A 19,571-nucleotide genomic window follows, 5' to 3' on the forward strand; every position below is an offset into this window, starting at 1 on the left:
GAAGGATGGAAGCAGAGTGTTAATTGGACACTACAGCACTGAAAACACATGAACTGTTGCAGATTAAAGACTTGAAAAGCTGTTATGATCAAAAAAGAATGAAGGGCTAAAATTTTTTCAAAGGGCAAGCATATTTGCTCCCTGCCGCCTATTTCAACTCAGTGGTTACTTGAAGAATGACTTTGTACCTTTTCATAAACCTGAAGTTCTTTCTTCCTGCTCTGCAGACTGGCTTTTAGTTCATCAGTTACGTCCAAATCAGAAATGCAATAAGCTAGGATTTCCAAACAGGCATCAAGTGGCCATTTGTCCAGACAGCGTAGGGCCAGCCTACTTCTCAATGTTGCATTTTTTACTGGGAACAAGTATTGCCAACCATCCTTACCTGTGGAGGAAACAAACCACTAGTTTGAAACTCTGGGGGGTTGTTTTTTTAAATTTTCCAAATTGTAGAAACAAAAAAAAACAACCCACAAACAAACCTCACTGGATTGCATCACCAAAAGAAACAGTACAGTGCTGAAAAATCTATGCGAGACTCATCCCAAGCATCAGATTCTCAGGAAGTAACCGAAGTTGGCATGGAATATTTACTATCTTTAGACTCCAAAAGGCACCTCCTCTCACATATGACAATGACAGTGCTGTAAGAGATGTTCCATTAACAGTACTATGATTAATGTCTCCTGATGAATTCAGCTCTTCACATAAAAATAATACCACCAGATACATTCCAGTTCTATTGTACTAAATTGGTCAGGGTTTGCACATTTGCAAAACAAACTACACCATCAGAGAAAGCAAATTTAGAATGAAGGAAGGGAAAGAATCTGTTTCTGTCTTTGGATTTGCCCAAGGACCACTACGTTAGTTTCCACCTCCTGATCCAGGCTGTATTCATAAAAAAAGAGAAAAAAATGAAAGGATGAAAGCCTGACTTAATCCTTCTTACCTTCAGCAGTTGCACAGCTCAGCACAGCATCCTTCACATTGACCAGCTCTTCCACATCCTGACTGTACAGATCCAAGACCCTCAGAGCTCTGTCCCAATCCTTTGCAGCAAGAGCCTGTTCAAAGACTCCCATTAATATCTTAACAGCTGTGGTGGAATGCAATCCTAGGAGAACCACAGATATATATGTCTTGCCAGATAAAACCGTAGCCAAACTGCTACCTTCCTCTTGCTGATTCTGAAGTGGCTCAAACATAGCAAGAAGAGATCGTTCCAATATTGGGAACTCCTTCAACAATGCTTCACACTCCCTGGAAATCTGTTCCAAACCTAAGGGCACTTCCCGTTTGCCCCGAAATTCCATCCAAGATAAACTTGATTTCGGAATTTTCTGTATATTAGATGCACTTAGACATGCCACTGTGGCCATTAGCTTTGACTGAGACTTCAGGAAGTCCAGGGAGGAGGCAGTGAGGGTGTGCTGGTTCAAGTCATTCACAGAGGATAGGGCCTGAGTGGAGATATCCTCAGAGGTCACTGCAGAATTGTGAATAGGTATTTCAACATCTGGCAGGCAGTGGTAGGCACACTGGTGTGCTAAGTTGCTGATGTTTGTCAAAAGAGACTTTGCCTGGCTGTTTTGCCTTGCACTGCACAAGGACAGTGGTTCACAGCAGCAGTTAACAATAACTTGCTGCACATTCAAGTTCAACTCTTCTTTAGCCAAGAGAGAAGAAAGCCTGCAGGATTGAAAACAGAACCAGCTCACCCAGCACATATAAAAGGTACTTTACAATTACATATTTTCATAAATCTTCCAAATGTTTTATGAACACAAGCCCCCTAATATTCTTCTTGGGTACATGCAGGGGAAGAGTACACATCCTATTTTTACTCAGTATGAAAACAATGTATACAGCATGACATCAATAACTCAGAGCTTATGCTGCCATTTCTTTAAAGAAAAGGAACTTAATGCTCAAACATTGACTTTCACCTAAATGTGACATACTAAAACGGTTCACCATTAGTGCTCATCTTTTCAAGAGCTACATTGTCAAATCAGACACTTTCCATGTCAGCTTAATTTAGTAATCTGTGATGGAAGGACCTTAGATTATGCAGTTTACCTACTGACCAGGGCAAAAGCCATGCCCAGCTGTATTCTTAAGAAGCCCTACTAGTCTACTTTATTACGTTGCTAAGCTGCAAGTCTGCTGCTCTGAACTATCACACATTCAGTTTAAAAAAAAATCCACATAAATGCACTCTCTCTTCACAACAGACAGTAACTGTTAAAAATATGGAGCTACAGTTTTCCCTATCAAAAATCTTCAGGTTGGTAGAGAAGCCACTGACTGAGTGCCTCCCTGCATACCAATCCTTGCAGCATTACGTGATCAGCTGGTGGGAAACAGCAGGCTGTACTAACTGGGCTAAGTTGCCAGAGGAGAATTTAATCCTGGCTGAGGTCCAAAGTCACCAACACCAAAATAACCTAGAGAAGTATATAATCTGTAAATTACCAACCTGTCAGGATGAACCTGTCTCTCAAACACAAGCTGGGAGAGCAGCTGAGATGGACTCTGCTGTAACAGTATGAAAGGGTTCCCCACCTTCACTTCTGCAGATATATCTTTGAAAAAAATATCAGAACATTTATTACAATCCAAACACATTAGCTGAATACACCAAATCTTACTTAGAAACAAAAATTTTAAGAGCCTGAGTCTGAAACCTCTTTGACTAAATTCAGGAGAGGTCCACATTCACAGTAGTATGGTAAAATCCAGAGTAAATTACAAGGCATTTGTGCTTATGATATGCCTCAAACTTGGCACCACTGGCTCACATTTTACCAGACCTACTACCAAAACAGGTAGGGTGGAGAGTCTTTGGGCTTTAAGCAAGGTCTAGGTTCAACCACTTTAGCAACTCTACTTCAAACTTTCCCCAAAACATGTATTTATGGTGAAAGACAGAAAGTCTGCAGTACTGGTTTCTGAGGAGTCTCTAAATGTAAAGTAGCGAGTCCATGCTCTGTTCAAGTCAAAGTGAGGAAAGGCAGAGGGAACTCACAGATGTACAGCTATTTTTACAGAAGGAGTGAAACCCTGGCCAGTATTGGTGAAAAATCTTTGTATCCACTACTGAGTTATGTTGAGTAATGCTGAACAGATTCTTCTTAAGTTCACCTTTTCATTTTATCTTCCAGTACAGTAAAATTTCCCCCAAAACTCACTCAGCCCTTAAATATTGTGCATTTTTTTGGCTTTGGCAGTTAGTCAGTGAGGACTGAACCATGTCCATGCAGAAGTTACAGTTGGCATGGTAGTGACCTGAGCTGAACCAACATGTCTGAAAACATCTTTGCCCTTTTTTCTTACCCTGATGGGAAGGTATTCTTTGATATAAGTACTGTAGTATTTTATACCAGCAGTTCAATTAGTGTCAACTTTAAAAAAAAAACCAAACCACCAGACAGCTGGTTTTTTTCACTCCCAGCACAGTGAATTGTTTTGTTCTTCTGACAGCTTTATGTGCTGATGGTGCTTTTCTTTTCATGGACCATCATCACCTGCTGATTCTATGAAAAAATTCTACCTGGCTACCTCTGCATAGCCTTCTACACACCCTCTTCTTATCCTTGTGGAGCAGCAGGGCACTGGTTGCTTCTAAGGGATCTGAAAAGTGCACAGCATGCTGATCCACTGGATGCAAAAGTCAATCTTTCCTACAGGGTAGTGATCAGAATTTTTGGAGGTCAGGGGTTGTTTATTTTGTTTAACTGAAGTGTGGAATCTGGCTCAGTAGTTAACACTTCTGTTCTCATTTTTCCTACTGCCATCAGCTATTTTTATCTTAGATGCGGGTGGCCAAGGTGTCAAGAAATAAAATTTAAAAAGCAGTGCAACGATCAGTTCAAATCAAGAGATCTGACTATGCCAGGTAGTAGGCATATTTGGCAAGGAACCATTTTGGCACAATTACTTTCCAGAATCAGGCCAGACTACACAATCTGTGTTTCTTCACCTTTGCTTTCCAGCAGAAAGCTCTTACCTAGCTCTGTATTCAGGCTTCGTAACACAACAGCAGCCAGTGTGGTGACATAATCAAAGAAGGCCTTCACAAAGTTTGTCTGCATGTGGCTCTCTGGCATGGTTTGGACGTGTTGATCAAGAGTTCTCAGCAGGAGCTGTGTTTGATTCCAAACCTGGTGCTTCTCCAGCTCTGTAGGTTTGAGAGAGGCCTGCTCCACCAAGGTGCCAAGCAGGCTCCCTTTAAAGTCTTGTTTAAGAGAACAGAGACACATCCAAGACTCAAGTAAGTATTAAATGACAAAAAGGAAGAGGGAGTGGGGGTAGGAAAAGGCGGGGGAGGGAAGGGAGGGAGAAATGCTTTAGCCTAACTTCCTCTCTGCAATTACAGATCTCAGTCCGGGCATTATAATTTTATTGAAAGCAAGAGAAATTTTCACAGCAGAATACATCAATGGTTCATCTAAATTGGTAAATATTCCTCTGACAAGTTAGAAATATATTAAGGCAGGCCTAAAATATATCTAGTTGTGTGTCATTAACACACAAGCTTATTCTGAAACAAGGGTGTTGACCAGTCCTTGTGCTCCATAACATTAAGCCCTTAGAGCTCTCCTAAGTTTGTTGCTCATTAAACATACAAATATCTCTAAATATTTTGCCACTTAGACATTTTTTGCAGGAAAATGGGAAAAAAAAACCCAAAACACCACATGCAAACCATAAGAAAACACCCCAGCGCTATATAATGAAGTGAGCTCTGGGAAAAGGCAACTGTGGAAGACTTCTTCAGAAAAGGATGAGACGTTTTATGATAGCCCTATGAAAATTGGAAGGTATGTTACAATATTTTTATAACTTTGGGTTTTTTTTTTAACAAAAAGGAGATAAAAAGGCAACAGTAAGGATATACCCAGTTATCTATAAGCTGTCAGGTTAGAATACACTTAAGGAATTCCTTGTTGGGACTGAAGGAAAAATAGGACAAATAATAACCTCAGCTGTACTCATCGATATTTTCCTTTCTTCTCTGGCAAGTTCAAAATTTTACCTCTGGAAACAAATGCTCAGAATATAAGCATTACAGTTTTAAAAAATCATAAATGCAAAATTATTTTTTAAAATACATATTTATGCATATGTCAAAGAGCATTACTACTAGATTTATATTTGTCTGGACAGGCCAAAACAAAAATGTAGATCCATTTGTCAGTCTTCACAATCACAAAAATAACTCACCCACAGAATGTTCAACATGTGTCAGTGCTTTTAGGATTTGATCCAGATTTTGTGATAAAACAATTTCATTAGTAATACTTTCTTCATTCAAGGCAGGGTAGCAAGCTTGCAGAAGGTCTACAATACTGCATCGAAAATGACTCCCTATTTTCTCATCTGAGACCTCTACAGAGAGGGAGAAAGAAACCGCAACTGTAAAAAAAGACAAATATTTTTGCACAGAAAAAGGCCCACAGAACCAAAATTGTATTATAATACAACTAGATTGAAACACTTTGAGTTTCACAGTTTATTCAGAATTGAGCTTCGGTCCCACCCCCCACCTTTTTTTTGTTTTAAATACTAAGCTAAAAATTGAAATTTCAAATTTCCATTGCAACAAAAGGCAAGAATTTGATTTAACCACATTTCAACAGAAAATCTTATCAGCAAAGCACACTACCTGGCTTGGATTGCCCTTGTGATGTGCAGGAATAGTTGAGAATTTTACTTATTTGCTGGAGAAGTGCTGGGAAACCCTTTACACCTTCAGAGTGTAGTAGAACAAAGTCTGGTCTGTGGCCTGGAAAAGCCATTGTGCAAAGAGGGGAAAAAATAAAAGTTAGGAGTGGAAAAAGGAGAAACTAACATGAAAGTACAAAATGAGATTTAATTAAGACTCAGGTGTTAGCACAAACAACACAGTATAGAGAAGCATTTTCTGCTCCCAGGCCCATGTTGATAAACCCCAAAATTAAAAGCCTACCCCGAGTTTCAAGGCTGTTGTACAGTCTTCTTTCTGCTGTTTCCAAAAGCTGTTTGCATGTCTTCCAAAGATGGCACTGAGTACAGGCTAGGTCAAATGCTGCCATTGCTGAAGGACTGAGGTCCTCAAGGACTTCCCGCAGAGGATCAGTGTGCTCCAGCTGGATGTTGCTGATCCAGAAGTTTTCTTGGAGAGGAGGGGCAAGACTTCCAGAAGTTGCAAGCAATTTATCAGTAACATCCGAGATCGAATAAAATACCATACCTATATGCATCAGCAAAACACAAAAATCTCTAATTAACCACCATATTTATCTCAGATCCTGTCATGGATAATCATTCTTTAATCCTTTAGGAAAGTATTCAATAGGTGGCCTGCTTCATGGACCAATTACTGCAGAGTGGATAAACTGGGCATCAACAGCAGGTTTCAGCATTCTTAGTCTCCTTTTAAGTCAAAGAACCACCACCTGCTCTTCTGAACACGTGTTGCACTCATTATGACAGTATTCAAAATGCTTTCTCCTGTTTTCCACTTCTCCCTCACTTTTTATAACAAGAACTCAAAAAAACCAGTCTTACCAGCTGCTGCTGCATTCCCAATAGCTTGCAGTGTTGAACGGCCACTGCCAGATTTCCTGATGCCTCCAGTGCCATCTGACGTTTGATTCTCAATATTGTGCTCCACTCTTGCCATTTCTTGTACCACCTCTTGGTAGCGCTCCATGAAAACCAATTCACCATAGCAAGGTGAAGTATCCAGATTAAACATCAAAGCCACCTTTCAAAAATAATAATAGATGTAATTACAGAGCATGTCAAAAAAAGTTTTCAAAGTTCAAAGAACTTTGGGGGGTTTTAGAGGAGACGTGGGAATAAAATGAAACAGATACGTTAACTGAAAAACATTCCCACAGACACAACAGGCTGAAACGGTGGGATTTTTCTGGAGAGGTTTAAGTGCCTGAAAAATAGGACCTTAGAGACATTTTTCAACTGTTTTCATAAAGCTCAGCTATTAGTTGCTGCAAGGCTAGAGCTGAATTAATTTTTGTAAACCACACCTTTCAGAATGACTCTTCATGATTTCAACACACTATGTAACGAGAGAAATCTGTCAATTTGGGCCTCAGAAGTAAACTATTTTAAACAAATTCTTATTCAGCAAGGAATACCTTCTAGAAATTCAAACACAGAGTAGATAAGCACAGCTCTGCAAGTTCCTATTATCAAACCGACAACAGAACACAAACCAAGCTTGAATTCTTTGAATTTCAGTATCACTGATGATAAAGTAGCAAAGTGCTTCTTTTGGCCTTATAAGTAGGGAAAAGATGAAATGGCATGCTTGATGTCAAAGTAATGAGCAGAGCAGTAACGTGCTGCTAATGCAATGCTTAAATGGTATTAACTGCTCCAATATCACTATCTGAAACTCAGCCAGGTCACTGCTTCTTGCAGAGGATCCAATCACTGATGCACCTCAAGATGTTTTCTCAGAGCATCAGCCTGAAAGCCACAGAGAAAGGTGTGCACAGCTGTGAGGGAGCAAAGAACTACAGATGTGCAGACTATCAATTTCAAGTCTTTCTGCCTGTTTTTAGTACTGGGACTTTAGCCTCAAAACATACCTCCTTCAAATAAATGTAATCACCACTTTGGCTCCACTTTGGGTAAGGAATACATTTGCATGTTACTGCCAAGCTTACAAGTGGCAGTGTGTCATGGTTTTGACTCACTGACTAAAGCAAGCAGTTCAGATGCTGCTTCCGCATGAGGCTTCACATGAGCAGTCTGTGTTCTTTGTTCAGGTGAAACACTAAACTTGGCGAGCTCTCAGCAAACATTTTCACACTTTGAGAACCCAGGTTTAGAGAAAGCATTTTTATAAAACAAATTTTTAAAACCCCAGCATCCTTGGGATGTTGCTTTGGAATATCTTTGTTCCTTTCACTTGCTTCTATTTCTGAAGTGACTCACTTGGAATGCAGATGTTTCAAAAGCCCTATGCTTGTTAATGCAGAAGCAGCAGGAAATTCACCAGCTATCACAACCACAAACATCAATGCCAAATTAGACTTATAATTGCACAAATACAATACACACAGCTCATTTACCTGATGGGCTTCTACAAAGTTTCCTCTCAAAACACAAGAAACTAACAGTGATTCTGGTGGGGAAAGCATCATAGGAATGAGTGGGTTTTGCTGATGTGGTCTCATCCTGTTTTCCAAACCACTCGACCCAGACACGTTACTGGTACTTCCCTCTGCAAGACGACAGAATTAATCAGTGTACTATTATGGAAAAAACACTTCACCAGATAACAGCAAACTATCAGATAACAGTACTTCACATATTTAACACAAAGATACAGTAGCAGAGTCAAGAAAGTTTTAGGGTAAAGAGGTCAACATAAGCACCTTGTTAGAAGTTCTCTAATATTTCACTATTTGGTCAGAACTTTCAGTTTGGGTCTCATCCAGATGTAACACTGCTTAACGGCTACATAATGTGGACACAATGCTAGGGCACTCGTTCAATATGGATAAAGGGAGAAGTCTTAAGTATTGGACATATAAAATCAATTTAGCATGCTTAAACATTTTAAGTTACATGACTACCAGTCTATTAACTTTTTTGATGGTTTGCACATCACTATATTGCATACTGTTTCCTGCAAGCCAAAAATATCAAGAGAAAAAATAATTTTCATCTCGCAAAAGAGATACATACTATTCTAATTAGAAAAAAGCCAAAAATGGGAGCTCTGACAAGTGAATAGTTCTAATTCTGTCCTGCACAGAGTAGTAATTCACATTAACTAGTCAAGCAAATACTTCATCACACACATTGACAAGACATACTACTTTTGTGGCATAATACCTGAGGTACTGGTGCTTAGCTCGCTACTTGTACTTTCTAATGATGGACCGGAACTTCCGTCTTTCTCATCTAAAATGACAACAAATCAAAACCAACACATTAAATGCACTTTTTCCTAGACAAGGTAATTAAAATTTACTGTAAATAACAGATCAGGCAACTGCAAAAGATATTCAAGAGTATCTCACAAATGAGCCATCACTGCTGTCTGATGAATGCAAAAACTGCTGGTTTGAAGAAAATACCAGGTAAGAGACTATGTTGGGGTGGCCCATCAATAACTCATGTCAGACACTTTAAAGATTCTTATTTTGGAACAACCCAATCCAAAAACCAGGCATACCTTTTAAAGGCTAAATAGAAAAATGTTGAGGAACCCAACTTTCTGCTAAGGCTGCTAATTTAAGCCACAAGTTCCTGCAAATTCACATCCTAGATGCTACTGTGATAGGAATGAAAATATACCAAGCAGTCATTGGATATAGTGGAAAGAGGGAAGAACTGGTACTGTAGTTGCAAAGTTCTTCCCTGCCCCAAATCAGACTATGTATGAAAGAAGTTATTTTCTTACCTAAATTTAAAATCAATTACCTTTTATTTGTGTAGGTGAGCTTTAGGAAAACAATCTCAATCCAAGTGGAACCGGACTAAGACACTTCAAACCAGTTAGAAAACTAAAGGAAATAAATCTAGTTCTCTACTCCTTAGTCCATTAAATCTCACTGCATTCAGCTATGAGCTCAGCAAAGTTACGTAAGTTTCAGAGATGACTTCTCCAAGTCACTTTTTCAACCCACCTGTCTTGTACCTTTGAGATCTACTTCGTTTCTTAAAGCTGGAGCACCTGGTTAAAGAGCAGTATCTCCTGGAAGCTGCAAGCTGATGTTCTGTGAAATATTTAAGCAAAAACATTACCACCTATCTGGACAGGCCATAAACAGTTATTTGTCTACCTTAAAGAATCTATCAACACATCTACATAGGTAGAGCTATGATGGCAAATCTCCAAAGGAAACACAATTGATGTCAGCTAAGAGCTTTTCTGCAGTAAAGTTTAAACCAGGACCTTGAAGTAATTTTGATGCAATTCAAATAATACTGTGTTTTTCACATCCACATCCAATGTTGCTTGGAATGTACTATACCTTCTACACACTCCTAGTGACTAAAGGTCTTTTCCAACCTGAATTATTCTATGATCCTAACTACATGGGAAAAACAGGTATAGTCCAAGTATATAAACAGTTAGAAACAAGGCAAAAAGAATAAGAACTAAAGTAGTATGAGAGAGTTTGATTTGTCATTAAGGTTTTGCTGAAACAACTGGGTTCTTCAGTAATGCAGGGTAGTATGAACCCTGACTCAGTCAACAGTTCTGGAAGTGAGCAAGGAATGGGGGTGCCAGCCCTTGACACAGAGAATCCAAAAGATATGCAGTGTCAAGAAAAGTGAGGCACCTCTCCCTGAAAGATATTCCCCAAATAGTTGCCATCATTTGTCAGAAGTCAGGACTCAAAAGTACAGAATCCTACAGAAAGCTGCTGTCTGTCCAATAGAAACACTGAGGGCTGCCTACTCAAACTTAAGTCCCACCACATCACACCCCCTCCTTTAAAGGGGTAGACCTGAGAAATAGTTGAAAACAAGTTTGGAAACTTGGAATATTTAAGGTCCATACTGTCCAGTCTTTCTTGGGACACAGACTTTGCACTGTCTGAGATACACAATAAGCCACACTATGAAACAAGCAGAAATCTGACAGTAGCAGGGCTAACAAGTTATAGGATATGGAGAAGGGTGGGAAATAGGTTCCTGAGTGTGCTGTCCTAGCCACTCTTGAGGAGTGGTCTGCATCCCAGAATAATCTGATACACTTTCCTAACATGTTTCCAGACTAGGCTAAATCAACACTCTGTCCATGAATGAGATGAGTCTACCTGACTTGCATTGGATCACACAGCACCATATCCTTCATATCACTGCACTATCAGCATAACTTGTGATGAAGGGGCAGGAGAAAGACTGAAGCGGTGTGTCCACAAAGGGGAGGGAAAAAAGAAAAAGGAAACCCAAACTTTCTGATTAGAGATCACTCCTGTTGGAGAATGGTAGAAGAACTGGGTGATGTCCAACTAGGTCACCCTCCTAGTATCTTCCAAAATGTGCTCCCTCAGCAAGATGCTCGGGGAATTTAGTCTTGAGTCCACTGCTTGGACAGCTGTACAGCACTGATATATGAGAAAGTGCCAAACACAAGGTCTACCTGCATTTCTGTTACTCATCACCACCTTGTATCGCCAGTGAGCTTCAGAAAGGTATTTGGAAAACTGTAACACACGACTTCCAAAGGCATCTCTGCTTGCAGAAAGGTTCAAGCACTCGACAAGCTCCAGCTCTTCACGAAGCACATTACTGGAATCCCATGGGAGAGAACTCTGAATTTCTTCCAGATGCTTGAGAAGCAATGCGAGGAAGGCATCCATGGCCACAACATCCACTAAAAATCCAGTAACGCCACTGGTGAAGTGTTTCAGATCCAGGTACCTCAGCCTAGAGGTTTCACAGCTTTTGCCACCTAACACTGAGTCATGAAAATCTTGGGTATCTGTGTGAACTGTCTCAGCAGCCAGCAGATGCCTCTCTAATTTCTTTTCAGCCTCTATTAGGTGCTGTGGACTTTCTGAGGTGGAAGACCGCCGACTAGCACTGCCTTCTACACTCACAGCAGTACTCTTTTTGTCAAGATCATCCTCTGCATAGTCCTCAGGTAGAAGAGTCTCAGTATGGAGGTCACTGTAGGAAACAAAAAGCAAGGAGAAGATGTTCTCCAAAACCTCCAGGCGCAGAGGAGCTGGAACACTCCTTAAGAACTGCTGACACTTCACAAGAAACAGAGGAAATACTGAAGAGTAATCTGCGTAATTAAAAACAAAAATACAGAACATTTACAACATTTTCCAGGAATGCCTTCCTCCAACCTTTGCCCTTTAAGAAAATCCTAGATGATGGAACTGTCCCAGTGGCTCAGACCATTCCTCCACAAAACAAGTAAATATACATCCAACATTTTACATCTGAAAAGCTAATGTGGCTCCTCCTTCTTAGTAATGCCAGTTACCACCTTGTGTAATGAAGCGCGAACTCAGATTACACCCATTTTAGCCATTAAATCAGTTTTAGCTCTGGGAAACCAAAGCATCCCTGCCACTACCATCCTATATCCAACATCAGCGTCTTTTTGCACTATATTTTTAATACAATTACCTTAAGTGTTTTAGAACAAAGCAGGTAGCTCGCTCATATCTATTATTACTAAAGGTAATAATGCCCCCCAAAAATGCCATGATACTTGTTTGCAAAGTATGCATAGCCCACTGAATAAAGATATATGCACACAGGGTGCAATATTATCCCAATACTAAGTGATAATTCAGAGCCCAGAAAATGGAGAAGCACAAGCTACTGAACCTGCAAAAGGAGGCCAATTACCTGCTGGTTCTCCAAAAGCTGCATCTTCAGGGATATCACCAAGAAGGCTGCGTACACAATCTTTGCACTTGGAATGCTTATGTGAATTCACACAGAGAGCATAGATAGCATACTTCATGGCGCAAAATGCTCGAAAGAGAGCCAGATTGCGTTTCTGACTCAGGGTGTTAGGGAGCGTTGCCGCTGTGGAGGGAAAGAAGGGTAGTGAGGGGATAGGAGAGAGACAAGAAAACAAGTTAATTTTCTCCTGCAGTTCCCACACAGCAATGTTTATCCAGACTTTCTTCCCCAATATCACCTCCATCCCAGCTTTGCTGTCTCACTGTTACGCTGTTACGTCACAACATTACTTTTTTTTTGGGGGGGGGGGGGAGGAAAAAAAAAAAAAGGAAGAGAACCCACAACAGAACAGAGGGGCGCAGAAAAGTCAGGTCTGGATCTCCTTCTGAAAAGGAAATTTTCTGTTAATTTGTGTTACAGGACCTGGCTGCAGCACGGAATGATCAAAATGTGCTCATTGACAAGTCACATTAGAGGTACATGGTTAAGCTACACTGCTGCATTTACAACACAGGGACAGAACCTGTCTTGTTCCAGCATCTTAGAACTTTGTGTTCTATCACACAGTAGATAAGTAGGGAGATAGTGTAGAATGGCTGTGACCATAGTGAGAATAGAGTACCACCACCTCTACAAATTTGTACTAGTAAATAGATATCACAGTTGATTCTATCCACAATGGCTGGCCATATAGATCATATACAATCTGAATTGGTTAGAAAAAAAAAGTACAGTCCCACAGTTTTCTTCACACATTTATGATAAAGGCAACTTAGAAAAATATTACACCCACTCCTTCCCCCTTTTGCTTTTTTTTTTTGAGGAAAGAAGGTGTCACATGCCAGAGACGTGATCACTTCTTAGTACAACAGAACATGAGAGCTGCAAATTATGTAACAGTCATATCATCATCCCCTTCACCAAGGAACACAATACAGAATCATATGTTCTGGTATGCTGGGTTTAGATGAATTATCCAACTACTGTACAAAGGTTTTTTAAAAAAAAAACAACACAACAACACAAAACCCCAGACAGTCTTAAATTAATGCTTGAATCCACTCTGCTATGTTCTTATACAAGGGGTAGATCGTCCCTTTGCCTATTGTCACGCAGGGGAAGCACTTGCAAAGTTTTGGGGTTTTGTTTGGGGTTTTTTTGTTTGTTTGTTTGGGGGTTTTGTTGTTTTTGGTTTGTTGTTTTTTTTTTTTTAAACAAAGCACTCATTTGATATACTGCTGGTGTCCCCATCCAAACACTGAAACTAACAGCATTACCTAGAAAGTGTTTCAGCACTGTCCTCCACAAGGCTTGAAGGCTTGAGCATGATTTCAAAGAAAAGCACCAGCCTGAACTCTTCTAAAAACTACAGAGCAAAGTCAAAAACCCTGAGAGCACAGTTTGAAACCAATTATTCCCTATCAAGGCAATTCTAAACAGCAACAATGGTGGGAACTATAATGTAGACAGCAGACAGAACTGAGAAAACATCCAAGTATGAACCCTTTGCAGAACCCACACGGCCACAGAAATGGTATAATTCACCAGCAGCTCTAAGTAACATGTAGCACCCAAAAAAGCTTCAATATCAACGTCCTACGAGGACTTCAGGCAGTGAAGCCAGAGATCCAACACATACAGTCCTCTGTAAAAGAGTATGTGCAGCTAGCTATTCCTACAAGATACACACTGGTAATCAAATGCAAGTTTAATACACTTTTGCCTCCCCTGTGGAAAGTGAGTCTGTCAGCCACCATGCCTAAAACAACCCTTTTCCTGGCACCGATACTGAAGAACTACCCTTCAACTATAAGCATTTGTTCTTCCTATGCCAGAAATATTAACACCTTATTCTTGAATTCTGTAACTCACAAGGAAAGTTCTGCCCATCATTTCTTCTGTTAGTGTGGCTGATCAAAGTTAGTGTTAGGCACTGATCTGAAGGGTGCCTGAACACACCTGTCAGCCAGGACCACTACTTCAGTTTCACTACTGCAGCTGACAGATGTGTGCCGGGAAGAAGGGGAAGTATGTGCAGTGAAGGGAGAAAAAGGCCCGTTAACACTACCAAGTCAGACAAATCAAAACTTAAAGGGAGGAGAGAAGTCATGAAGTTTCAAAGCAGATTATTTTGAAGATTGTATTAAACTGTGTTTATAGAATTACCTGAATTTTACAATAATCACTGGGCTGAAAAGAGAGGGAGGACTTGTCTTCCATTAACTAGTTCTGTAAATTGAGGTGATTTGAAAAAAGAGCTAGACCATAGCTAGAGTTCTTTTGCTACAGTCATGCAGCTCCCAGAAGATATGATGGTACTGCCTCTTCCTGTTTTTGAACGGTTTGGCAGAATTCAAGCAGAAAATAATTAAAATGTAATAACTGATTAAAAAAAACAACAAAAACAAAGAACAGCAGCAGCAACAACTAAACAATTAATTTCAGAAAGCAGGACACTGAAACCAGAGATCTATAGGGAGTCTCAATCATTATGTCTTTTAAGACTATTCAAGACAACTGTCACGACAATTTTAACAAAACAACTTGTAAAAACATAACTGGAAACCAACATCTTAACAATATGATACTGGAAGGAGAGAAAACTGCCTCCTACTAGGCAACCTGGAAAATCTGCGCAAGACCCATCACTGAAAGCTCTCAATGCAACTCAGGTTGAAATTACACACGTACAAATTCCCATTCACAGAAAGAATAAGGCACAAAAAATTGCAGATTCTTAGGTTCTGGTACATGCAGGAAGACCAAGCTTCTGTATCAAGAAGTCCTGTCAGAAAACAGTGTTAAAATAGCAGCAGCTGAACCTGGACATAGGCTGCAATCAAAAGACTACAAGGAGAGTCACTTCTAAGTAACTAACGTGTTTAGTAATCTCAGGTATTTTAGGCACCAAACAGGACATGGGAATATGAGAGAAGTGAGGCAAGAGGGATGTAAACACAGCCTGTATGCCTTACTGATTTTAATGTTAAAGTAGATTTGGTAAGACTTAATATTAGAAGAAAAAAGAAAACTCAAACCATTTCATACCTTCCAAAAATGAAGGTGTTATAGTATGAGATGTTGTCAATTTCATCTGGCTTTGCCCTTCAGTTTTAAATTTAAGTGCACAGACAGATGAAATCCAAAACACACACTTACTTTTGAAGCTAAGGGTATTATACAGTATGAAAGTTACAATGAGTAGCACATATTACGAGCCTGTGTGAAGTCTTTACCATTTTGAAAAAGCTTCCAGAGACCTGTCCTTGTGAGATCAAAGAGATCTCAACTCCTTCCTGGGAGACAATTTACTCCCCAAAAGGATGCCAAAATAATTTCCATGTGCTCTCTAGTTTTCTTCCGCAAAACAGCTGAAAAGCGCTATCTTCCTTATTTACAGAAGTAGGTCAAAAGTATAGACTCTTCCTGGCAGAAATACTGAGCAGCACATACACGATGGATCGGGGTTTTCCTGTGTTCTCAGGACCCTAGACATTTACCCTGCACCTGTTGGTCTCTAGCAGGAACTTTCTGAAGAAGCTCAATAACATCATCTTCATTCAGTGCCAGAAGATTAGTGAGATGATGAAGAGAGTACACTGCAGTGTGGCAATCCAGACTGTGCAAGTGTTGCAAAAGAGCCTTCCTTGGGATAGTAATACTGCAAGAGAGAACAAACAAAGAGGTGGCGCAATCACATGTAGGTGTCTCAGCCATGTTTAAAGATGTATGTCCCACTCTAATTCTGATTCAACAAAACTATTGCAGTTAAAAAGAAAAACAAATAGCATAACTAATGCCCATGAAGCAATTTCGAGAGCTTGTGACATACTAGGATATGATTAGCCAAGATTCACAAAAAACCACAATTTCTATTTGCATACATAAATTGACTAATAGGCAGATTTGGCAGGACAGTTTGGAGAAAGTCCTTCTGATCATTTTACCTGTTTTGCTGTATGCACCATTCAAGAACTTCCACCTGAGCCCACAGCCCATCACAGAAATCTTTCAGTACTGAATCATTGCACAGATCCTAAATAGAAAGACAAATAAAAGAATCCCTTTACAACAAATCCTCTACTCAGAGAGCAGAACTAAGCCTGTGTCACATATGGGATGTTCATAAGACTTTATCCAGATGGTAACTTTCAAGTACAGAACATTGCCAGTTTTATTACAAAGCCAGCAAGAAAGGGCTATTCTGAAGGAGCATCAAAATCAGGCAGCCTCCACTCAACACACCAACAGACCGTGGAAAAGTGGCTACATTCCTTTTCAAGGTTAGCTTTGAAAATGCAAATTAATGTTTCTTAATATCAATCTAAGACACTAACTTCCAGAGCTAATCATGCACTAGAACAGATGATATACTGGGTAGCAGACAGTTATTCTCTTTTTCCATGTGCCCTTCTACTCTAGATGCTTGCCTGCTAAAATCATATTGAAGACTTTCACTTTGCAGAGGCTATTGAATAGACCTTCAGCCTATTACTAATAGATGGTAACTCCAATACCAGCCCAGATCTTCCCCAACGATCCAGCACTGCAAGGCTCCCTGTCTCCCCACCTCTGTCAGTCCAAGCCACTTGCCTGCAGGCAGGCATCATCTGAACTGCAACTACACCCTCAGAGTTAGAACCCTCTCTCTTCTTCAGAGATGAAGACTCCCCCCAAACAAGATGGATCTTTCAGTCACCGCTCCTGTCATTTATCATTTCTTTTGGAGAATAGGCATGGGAAATTTCCAAGCTACCATGCTGCTGAACTCGGGTTATTTGTGACCAGAATTAGTCACTATCCAGGGACGACCAAATGGCCCCAGCTCTTTTCAAAACTAATCAACAGCCATTGATGTCTTTCTCATGTTAACGGAAAAGGCTGAAGAGCTTATGCAAGAGAAGCTTTCAGAATCTCCTGGGCATTCATACTCCCCTCACAGCTGAGGAATAAGAAGAAAGGCATGTGTCCAATGAGAGTTGTTACACACAACTGTACATCTTAGCTTCTTTAATTCCATTTCGAGAAAGATTAACATTCTCACTGGAAACTCCAGTTTTACTTAATTTATATGTTTGCGAACAAATTGCATTACCTGGACTCAGACTGGGATACTGCCACTTGCTTTCTGCTGATTTACCTGAGTTTTGTGAAGAGTCCATAGCAACGCTTTTGCTGATTCCAAGCTTTGACAATGAGTCCATCCTAGCAATACCAAGAGGCGGCTAAGGGGGTTGAATTCTCTCCTCAATAAGCTGTTCAGGCCTGAATAGTCTTCTCTTTTCAGTAAAGTTAATGCAGTAACCTAGGAAACAAAAAAAAAGTATTTATCTTTCCAAAATGCAGAGACCCATAAGGCCTGGCAGGTTATGTGAGTAGCCATTTCAATAAATATTAGCTTCACTAAAATAGTGACGTTCTGCATCCGGAATTTCCCTAAACCTGTATTTTCCAAGCCATCAGGTTACTCTTCAGTAAAACTGTCATGTGGGAAAACACAATTTCAAATAATTACTACAGAGCCAATTCACACTCCCTCACTACATTATCTTTACATCCTTTCTATTGATTATCTCTCTGTCAAGGGCATTATGCAAGAAACTTGAATGAGCACGTTATTTAGAAGTGGAAATACGTTCAACCTTAAAACCTCACACTTTAACAGTGACCACCTACCTGTATTCTATTTCTTCTATCTATGTAAATACATTCAAATAATTTAATTCATACCCGAGTATTTTCACCAGGTCTTCAAGCTCTTTAAAACATTAATTTTACTGTGCAAACTAGTCTCACTGCCCTAAGTCTACCAGCATCAGAAAAGCAAAGCAAAGCAACAAGCTCAAAGTCATGGGGTAAATCAAGTGGTGTATCCACCAAAATTACAAGCAGAACACAGGAATTCTTAAATCCTGAAGATCTAAACTTCAGCCTGCATGCAGCTGAGCTTTTCCAAAAACTCTCACTGTGTGTTTTGAGTTCATCACACAGCTGAAAGCAGTGGAGTTATCACCAGTTACCTCCTTGTTCCTACAAGTCATGACCCCTACTAAGCACTATTTGAATACAAAACACTTCTGTGCACCACCAAGGTATGCTCAATACAGGGACTGTCTTTAGCCACCATTATATTTTCCTCTTAATGATTTTATGACCATACCAGAATCTGTTCCAGGAAGTGCTTGCTGCTGCTCAAGCAGTAGAAATAGGCTGTCTTCCAAGAAGGAGCCTCCCTGGGATATGAAAACAAATTCATCACAGTTCGCTCTGTATCCAGCTGCTCAGGTGAACCTAAAAAACATCACAAGATTACCTTCCAGTACAGAGGGGTACCTTTGAAAGAAGCATAGTTGCTATTAATTTAAACTGAGAAACACTCAATATTTCCTCAAATACTAACCAGCTGTTATATGTTAACAGTTAAGGCTCTCAGATGTTGTTACTGGATAATGAGAAAGCCAAGCAGAGACATTCGACAGAAAATAAACAGGTCAGATGGGAAACCGTCTGGATAGTTGTTAACATCGCAAGAGCCTGTTCAGCACACAGGTTGTTTGCATTAGCTCAGGTCACACTGCCTTTCTTTCTCTAGTCATACACATCTTATCTGTCAGTGCATTAATTCTCACTTGTGTTGAGACACTACACTGCTTTGCAGGGCCTTACCAAGGACTTGTGCAGCACAGGAACTTCTCAGATAGTTGCAAAACAAGAATTAAACAACTCCGAGTGAGAGTGAAGGTATCCATATCTCCATTTCTCTTCCCCCCATGAGGAAGCACCAACTGTAGTTATTATCAGAAATGTCAGAGTCTGCCACACCACACCAGCCTGAACTTCCCTCAGCAATCCCTATGAGTGAAGGGAGGAGAGAGGATACAAACCCCACTGACTTATACCTCAGTGTACAGAGGCGAGCAAAAGAAGGTGGGCATTCTAACTTTTCCCTCCTTGCACACTCACCTGCTACTTGCCTGACAACCGCACAGGCACCACTCACCATTCAGCTTCAAATGAGAACCTCAACTAAATGTACTAGTCATAGGGAGCTAGACAGAAGCTGTAAAGTTATAACCAGTACAAAAAACAACAGCTGCGCTCTGGAAAGCGAGCAGGTAACCAAATTGCATCTTCTTTCCAGCTGGGATATTGGCACACTCAAC

General features: G+C 40.2%; 1 protein-coding gene across 6 annotated transcripts in view; it reads right to left on the reverse strand.

The window, feature by feature from the left end:
* ZFYVE26 (zinc finger FYVE-type containing 26) overlaps positions 1-19,571 on the reverse strand; it is a 52,496-nt gene that overhangs the window by 26,681 nt on the left and 6,244 nt on the right. For 2 of the 6 annotated variants that reach the window (XM_064460065.1, XM_064460064.1), the window contains exons 6-23: positions 18,569-18,699; positions 17,549-17,713; positions 16,356-16,444; positions 15,909-16,069; positions 12,349-12,531; positions 11,123-11,773; positions 9,657-9,746; positions 8,860-8,928; positions 8,091-8,242; positions 6,556-6,754; positions 5,975-6,238; positions 5,672-5,791; positions 5,230-5,421; positions 4,013-4,240; positions 3,565-3,636; positions 2,483-2,588; positions 953-1,692; positions 189-385 (exon numbers count right to left, since the gene is read on the reverse strand). In XM_064460065.1, coding sequence (XP_064316135.1) covers positions 189-385; positions 953-1,692; positions 2,483-2,588; positions 3,565-3,636; positions 4,013-4,240; positions 5,230-5,421; positions 5,672-5,791; positions 5,975-6,238; positions 6,556-6,754; positions 8,091-8,242; positions 8,860-8,928; positions 9,657-9,746; positions 11,123-11,773; positions 12,349-12,531; positions 15,909-16,069; positions 16,356-16,444; positions 17,549-17,713; positions 18,569-18,699 — 3,809 coding nt within the window. The remainder of the gene's footprint in view (positions 1-188; positions 386-952; positions 1,693-2,482; positions 2,589-3,564; positions 3,637-4,012; positions 4,241-5,229; positions 5,422-5,671; positions 5,792-5,974; positions 6,239-6,555; positions 6,755-8,090; positions 8,243-8,859; positions 8,929-9,656; positions 9,747-11,122; positions 11,774-12,348; positions 12,532-15,908; positions 16,070-16,355; positions 16,445-17,548; positions 17,714-18,568; positions 18,700-19,571) is intronic. The other 4 variants (XM_064460067.1, XM_064460068.1, XM_064460069.1 and 1 more) reach the window with 4 other exon arrangements.

Source organism: Phalacrocorax carbo, chromosome 9 (assembly GCF_963921805.1).
Source record: "Phalacrocorax carbo chromosome 9, bPhaCar2.1, whole genome shotgun sequence".
NCBI classification, from domain to species: Eukaryota; Metazoa; Chordata; class Aves; order Suliformes; family Phalacrocoracidae; genus Phalacrocorax; species Phalacrocorax carbo.